At 43.3% G+C, this 8,061-nt stretch overlaps 1 protein-coding gene and 1 long non-coding RNA gene across 2 annotated transcripts in view; one reads left to right on the top strand and one right to left on the bottom strand.

Moving 5' to 3' along the window:
* The window catches only part of epor (erythropoietin receptor), a 14,325-nt gene extending 11,798 nt beyond the window's left edge, over positions 1–2,527 (bottom strand). Inside the window, exons 1-2 of the mRNA XM_032511861.1 lie at positions 2,266–2,527; positions 789–924 (exon numbers count right to left, since the gene is read on the bottom strand). Of these exons, the coding sequence (XP_032367752.1) occupies positions 789–924; positions 2,266–2,368 (239 nt within the window). The 5' untranslated portion in view covers positions 2,369–2,527. The remainder of the gene's footprint in view (positions 1–788; positions 925–2,265) is intronic.
* The window catches only part of LOC116686825 (uncharacterized), a 24,194-nt gene that overhangs the window by 13,539 nt on the left and 2,594 nt on the right, over positions 1–8,061 (top strand). The window lies entirely within an intron of this gene.

Below are 8,061 nucleotides of genomic sequence, written 5' to 3' on the forward strand. Positions count from 1 at the left end.
CTTGTTTTGTAGCTTGTTGAATAGCTTGTTGGGTCGTTAGCTAGCTTGTTTGGTAGCTTGTTTAATAGCTTGTTGGATAGTTAGTTAGCTTGCTAATTCAGTCCACAGTGCTTTAATGCTAACATAGTGCCGGTTGGCTGGCTAGTTCTCTTACTAAGTTCTCAGTACGGCATCATCTGTATCAGAGAAAATGTTTGGGAATAAAATAGCCTTGCAGCCTAGACTTAGACTTAGCTTTCATAATCCCTTCGGGATGACTCCCGCAAGGAAATGAAAGTTACCAGCATCCGATACAGCATGAGAAGGAGAACAGAAGAATACAATACAAAAAACACACAACACAATGATAATGCATAGGACAACACACAGTACATGTGGTCACATGAAGGGATTTTTTTGAGGTGACTGGGGCGGGGGGTGAAGAAAAAACAAAAAGAAGGTCCCTGAGGAAGTCAGGTCGGAGGGGGGTAGGGATAGGAACGGGGTGTGTATGTGGGTTTGTGTTTATGTGGGTTTGTGTGCGTGTGTGTTGAGGTGTGAGGCGGCAGATGTCTGGAGTTCAACATTTACACATGTACTATAATTACAATTATTTGTGTCCCCTTTAAAAATGTCTCTTTAGAACGTTTATTGCCCCCTCCCTCCCCCGACTGTTAGATGAAATTTACACCCGTGCCTACTTGTAACCTGTCGGTTTTAATAGAAAAAGAGAAAACTAAAGTATAAGAACGACAGCTCGGAGCTACGGTGTAGTAGTTACACGCTGGTCTGCTCTGACGGGGACTCACTGGTAGGTGTACGTGAACGAGTACTGGTCCACGGAGCCGGCCCGCTCCTCGTCTTCCTCCCAGAAGCAGGTGAAGTCCTTCCGGCCTTCAGCGAAGCACTTTGGGTTTTGTGGCTCCTCTCTCAGAAGCATGGACACTAAGAAAGGTGAAGTCAGGAAAGCAAGAAGGAGAAGAAATGTGAGAAGACAAAGGACAAAGGTTTTTGCTTTTAGTTCAGTTTCAGTCTCTTATTATCCCAGACGGGAAGCTTCATTTCCAGTCGGGACAATACAATCACATTAAGTACAAAAATGTTTCAACCTAATTTCACACAATAACTACACAATAACTACAGCACTGATCTCTACAAAATCTGAATTATTTGATGGCCAAGTAAGTCTGAACCAACTGGTTCACTCTTTAAAATACAACTGATCCCTTTCATTCCTCTGATCTTAACTAGTAGTCAAAATAATTCATAATTTCTGCTTTTTTAACTCAAATATTAGGTATAATTCTGTATAAATGAGGGTTTTTTCGACCATGAATTCCAAAAAGTAGTAAAACTAGTAAGGTGGTGGTGGTGGAAACTGTAAAAAAAGGACGAAAAAAGGACGAAAATGTCACATTTTTGTCCGTTTTTGACCCGGGAGACAACACGAGGGTTGATAACAAAGTGTTTTTCTGAACATCAATGACATTCAAAACGGTGATAACTGAAACAGAGATACAACACACCGTGTGTGTGTGTGTGTGTGTGTGTGTGTGCACATCCAAGACAGATAAGAACATCTGCCTCTGCACCCCCAAAGTGAACATGAAATAACTGTAAAATATATAAATATATAAATGCACATGACACTGTTGTCAAAACCCACGCAATCGACATACAGTAGACACACTGGCATCCTGGGAGTTTGTGATCAATACTGTATGGTGATGTAACCAAGTGGGGTCCCATTTCATGGCGGGGTGTCACCCCTAGTCCTTATCCCTTGGTTTCAAGGACTAGGGGTAAGGGGTAAGATGGAGAGATGGGATTCAGCCTTAGTTCAGTCTCTTATTATCCCAGACGGGAAGCTTCATTTCCAGTCGGGACAATACAATCACATTAAATACCAACATGTTTCAACCTAATTTCACACAATAACTACACAATAACTACAGCAGTGATCTCTACAAAATCTGAATTATTTGATGGCCAAGTAAGTCTGAACACGTACAGGGGGTCACTTTCATTCCTCTGATCTTAACTATTAGTCAAAACAATTCATAATTTCTGCTTTTCTAACTCTAATAGTAGGTATAACTCTATATAAATGAGGGTTATTGACCATGGATTCCAAAAAGTAGTAAAACTCGTAAGGTGGTGTTGGTGAAAACTAAAAACTAAAAAAAAAAAAAAGTCAAATTGTCAGTTTTTGACCCGGGAGGACAACACAAGGGTTAAATCTAATTTTACTCTCTACAGGTAACAATAAAGACATTTTTATCTTACCTTTTTTCTTGAAATCTCGCGCGCCCTGGACGATGGAAGATTTCCACACGGCGCACAACACCAGCCCGACCGCCACCCACCTGCTCAGGTGCGCGCATTTCATCCTTCTGTGTGTCTGTGTGTCCGTGTGTCTGTGGTGTCTGTGTGTCCGTGGTGTCCGTGTGTCCGTGTGTCCGTGGTGTCTGTGTGTCTGTGGTGTCTGTGTGTCTGTGTGTCTGTGGTCTGTGTGTCCTGTGTGTCTGTGTGTGTCCTGTGGTGTCTGTGTGTCTGTGTGTCCGTGGTGTCTGTGTGTCTGTGTGTCTGTGTGTCCGTGGTGTCGTGTGTCTGGTGTCTGTGTGTCTTTGTGTTGTGTGTTCCGTGGTGTCTCTGTGTGGCGGTGTCCGTGGTGTCTGTGTGCTGTTTGTCCGTGTGTCGTGGTGTCTTGTTCTGTGGTGTCGTGTTGTGTTCTGTGAAGAAGCCTTCCAGCCGTCTGTCGTCCGCCGGCATCACTAGAAAACAAAACGCTGCACAGCTCTGCCGGAGGAGAGGCTGCTCTCCGCTCCAGATAGCGCGGTCACGCGCCTGCTGGTGACCGATAAGGTGTGTGTGTGTGTGTGTGTGTGTGTGTGTGTGTGTGTGTATGTGTGTGTGTGTGTGTGTGTGTGTGTAGACGAGCTGTTTACTTTCTGAAAAAGTTAGTGAAGGAGAGGTGGGGCAAAACAAGCCGTTTTACTCTGTTGTTGATGGGCGGGAAGAACGCGCTCATTGATGTTTACAACTTGTTTGTGCTGCTGCAGAGAGAGAAGAAGAGCTACGCTTTTACGCACGTAACGTGCGTAAAAGCGTGCGTAAAAGCGTGGGTAGGTGGATAGATAGGTGGGTAGATAGGTAGGTAAATAGGTGGGTGGGTAGGTGGATAGGTGGGTATAATAATGTAACTTAATAGACTGAGGGGAAATAACACAAAGTTGGAATTATTATAATTATCATAAATTCCTAAAAGATTCGGCAGGCCGGGCTAATCCCTGCATGCGCCCAAAGTAACGGAAACCACAGAGTACTCACACACACACACACACACACACACACACACACACAACACACACACACACACACACACACCCACACACACACACACACACACACACCCACACACACCACCCACACCACACACCTCAGATGCAGCAAACGGTTTCTTATCTCCTTACTGCACCCACATGTTTTTCTAGCTTTATCAGCTCGGCAGACTCTTGTTTCTTCACCCCTGATAACCGATCCCCCCCCCCCCCCCCCCCCCCCGGGGGGGGCTCTGCTGCCCATCCTCGTCAGTTTAAAGACACTTCAGCGCCTCTTTGCATCATCTGAAAGAGAAGAAGAAGACATCCTGATCCCAGAGTGATGTAAGGAGAAGTTGCATTTCACTCACATGACGACATTCAGCTGCAGGTGGAAGACGTCTTCAGATCCTTTACCTGAGTCCTGGTCCCACACTGGACACCCCCGTTACACGTTACAGTCCTGCACAGGACTACAGGTGGAGGACGTCTTCAGATCCTTTACCTGAGTCCTGGTCCCACACTGGAAACCCCCCGTTACACGTTACAGTCCTGCACAGGACTACAGGTGGAGGACGTCTTCAGATCCTTTACCTGAGTCCTGGTCCCACACTGGACACCCCCGTTACACGTTACAGTCCTGCACAGGACTACAGGTGGAGGACGTCTTCAGATCCTTTACCTGAGTCCTGATCCCACACTGGAAACCCCCCGTTACACGTTACAGTCCTGCACAGGACTACAGGTGGAGGACGTCTTCAGATCCTTTACCTGAGTCCTGGTCCCACACTGGAAACCCCCCGTTACACGTTACAGTCCTGCACAGGACTACAGGTGGAGGACGTCTTCAGATCCTTTACCTGAGTCCTGGTCCCACACTGGAAACCCCCCGTTACACGTTACAGTCCTGCACAGGACTACAGGTGGAGGACGTCTTCAGATCCTTCACCTGATCCTGATCCCCCTGAAACCCCCGTACACACGTCCTGCACAGACCAGGTGCTGGAGCTCTCAATCCTTTACCTTCTTCATCCCACACTGGAACCCCCGTTCAACGTTACATCCTGCACAGGACTACAGGTGGAGACCTTCAGATCCTTTACCTGATCCCTGATCCACACTGGAACCCCCCCCCGTTACACGTTACAGTCCTGCACAGGACTACAGGTGGAGGACGTCTTCAGATCCTTTACCTGAGTCCTGATCCCACACTGGAAACCCCCCGTTACACGTTACAGTCCTGCACAGGACTACAGGTGGAGGACGTCTTCAGATCCTTTACCTGAGTCCTGATCCCACACTGGACACCCCCCGTTACACGTTACAGTCATGTAACATGTTACTGAAGTACAAGTGTGTAAGTATTGTTAGGAAAGTATTAAAAGTAGAATCGTCCCGTTGTAGAAAGAGTAAAGGATCCAATCAGCTGTTTAATGACATCATCATCTCAGCTGGACCTATTGTTGCTATGGTTACTTTATAATTAACACCAGATTATATAAAATAGGCTACATGGGTTTAATGTGCAGGAATCTTAATGTGGAAACTAGTGACTAAAGTAACTAGTTACTAAAGTAACTAGTAACTAAAGTACTATTACGAAGCTGATCAGATAGGATTGTTGATAACTAAAGTAACTATTAACTAAGTAACTAGTAACAAATACCTAGTAACTCACGACACCTAGTACAAATAACTAGTCACTAAAGCTAGTATTCTACAGCTGTCAATGGATGTAGTGGAGTAACTCAAAGTAACTAGTAACTAAAGTAAAACTAGTAAATAATAGCTAAAGTAACTGTCTAAGCCAGATGGATGTAGTGGTAACTAAGTAACACGTAACTAGTAATAGTTACTAAATCTGTAGATGGATGTAGTGGCGAACTAAGTAAACTAAGAATACAAGTAAGCTAGTTACCTAAAGCTGTCAGATGGGATGTGTGCTAACTAGTAACTGATATACTAGTTACAGCTTAAGATAAAAACTAAGCTAGTAACAAAGTAACTAGTAACAAGTAATAGTAACTAACGGAAGTTACTAAGCTGTCCGATGGATTGTGGAGTAACTAAAGAGACTATATACTAACTAACTAGTACAAGCTGTCAGAGGATGATAGCGGAGTAAAAAGTAACATGTCGTAAAGATACTGTAACAAACGCTGCCAGCATGGATGTATGGAAGTAACTAAGTACTATTAATAAGTAACTGATACGAAGCTGTCAGATGGATGTATGGAGTAAAAAGTACTAGTAATCTAAGAAGCTGATCAGAGGATGTAGTGGGGGAGGGTAACTAAAGTAACTAGTAAACTAAAGCTGTCAGATGGCTGTATGGCGTAACTAAAGGAACTAGTAACTAAAGTACTGTAAACTAAGCTGTCAGATTGGATTGTAGTGGAGTAACTAAAGGTAACTGTGAAACAAAAGTAACTGATACAAGTAACTAGACTAACGCTTGCCAGATGGATGTAGTGGAGAACTAAGTAACTAGTAACTCAGCTGCAAGAATGGATGTAGAGGAGTAATCTATAAGTAAACTAGTAATAATAGTACTAGCAACTAAAGCTGCCGGATGAGGTGAAGATAAGTAATGAGTAACTAAAACAGCTGTCAGATGCATGTATGGAGTACTAAAGTAACTTAGTAACTAAAGTAACTAGCAACTAAAGTGCCAATGGATGTAGTGGCAGTACCACAAGTAACTAATACTAAAGTAACTAGTCACTAAAGCTCCAGATGGTGTAGAGGAAATAACTAAAGTAACAGTAACTAAAGTAACTAAGACGTCAGATGTGATGGATACTAAAGACGTAACTAAAGATAAATGCTGCCAGATGAGAAGGCTAAAGTAACTAGTACACTAAATCACGCTGTCAGATGGTGTAGGGTAACTAAGAATAGTACATAAACGTAACTAAGCTGTCACTGTTATTAGTGAGGTCACTAAAGTAACTAGTAACTAAAGCTGTCAGATGGATGTTGTAAAAACATCAAAGACAATCGGATGAGATCGTTTGGTTTTTTAATATCAAAACTAAATCTCCACCGGCTGTGATCTCCACACATTTCCCTCTCACCAACGATGACGATGCATCGCTACACGCCTAGCGACAGATGACACATTTAAACCTCTCGGCACCTCTTTCAGCCAGTTTAGTGACCGTTAAACTCCAGGAAATCCTCCTACCACAGGCCATAAAACTAACACGTCACCCCGGGGTGCTGTAAGACCCTGAGACACCACAGCACTGCTCTAATGCCACCTGCACAATATCTCCACACTGTCTCTAGCATTACTAGTTACGCAGTTGCACATTTCTTAACTTGTACATATTCAAATATTAGTTCTTGTATTTTGTCCTATTATTTCATGTATATCATATCCTAGTATTTCATTATATTCTGTGCTGTGACTGATTTTGCTGCTGTAACACTGTAATTTCCCATTTTATTAGGATCAATATCTATCCATCTATCTATCCATCTATCTATCCATCCATCTATCTAACCATCTATCTATCTATATCTATCTATCTAACCATCTATCTATCCATCCATCTAACCATCTATCTATCCATCCATCTAACCATTCCTATCTAGTCCTCCATCCATCCTCCATCGATCATCCATCTACCATCTAACCATCCTCCATCCATCCTCCTCCGAGCCATCCATCTCATCTACCCATCTCTCCATCCTCTAACCATCCTATCCCATCCATCGACCATTATCCATCGATCTAACCATCACCTCCTACCATCCAAAAAATCCTATCAACCATCTATCCATCCTCAATCATCTAACCATCATCCACCATCTGAACATCATCACCATCTACACCATCTAAATCATATCATCTAACCATCTATCCATCCATCTAAACCATCTATCATCATTACGAAGCCCTCATATCACATATCATCTATACCTACCAGTAATCCAACCATCTATCTATCTACCACGATCCATCCATCTAAACATCTATCATCCATCTTTATCTAACCATCCATCTATCCCATCTTCCATCCATCCATCACTCACTCCATCTATATCCATCCATCCATCTCTATCCATCTATCCATCCATCGTATCCATCTAAAACCATCTACTCTATCATCCATCCCATCTATCCACCATCTAACCATCGATCCATCTCATCTATCCAATCTATCCATCCATCTATCCATCCATCTACATCTCCAGATGAGTTCAGTGAGAGTTGTGTGAGAGTGAGGAACCCTGCGTTGTTGTTGGAGACGGCAGCCGGTGGTTTATCTGCTTCTTCAGATAACGTGGAGAAAAACAACAGACCTGAAGTTTTGGTGTAGGAGGTCATAATATGTAGTTATGATTTTGTAAAGGAAACTAAGCGCAACAACGTGCACTGGACTCAGGCACCAATGACGGCATTGTTTGGTGTGTGTGTAGATTGGTCCCTCATCTGTCTGTGGCATGTCTTTCTGGTTTTTGTTGTGTCATGTGTCTGTGTGTGTGTGTGTGGTGTGGTTGTGTGTTGTGTGTGCGCGTGTGTTGCTGGCGCTGTGCACGCGTGCGTGTGTGTGTGGTCATGTGGTGTGTGGTGTCTGTGTGTTTTTCTGCACGTGTTTGTCTCCTCTTGTTTTTCCTGTTTTTGTGTGGCGCTGGGACATCTTCTATGTCCCAGCGTTAACGTTGTAACCGTTTGTGAATAAATTATATATTACTTATATATTTCTATCATATATATGTGTTTTTGAATCTAAAATGAATTGGATCCCAAAAA

Source organism: Etheostoma spectabile, unplaced genomic scaffold, assembly GCF_008692095.1.
Source record: "Etheostoma spectabile isolate EspeVRDwgs_2016 unplaced genomic scaffold, UIUC_Espe_1.0 scaffold50, whole genome shotgun sequence".
In the NCBI taxonomy this organism is placed as follows: Eukaryota; Metazoa; Chordata; class Actinopteri; order Perciformes; family Percidae; genus Etheostoma; species Etheostoma spectabile.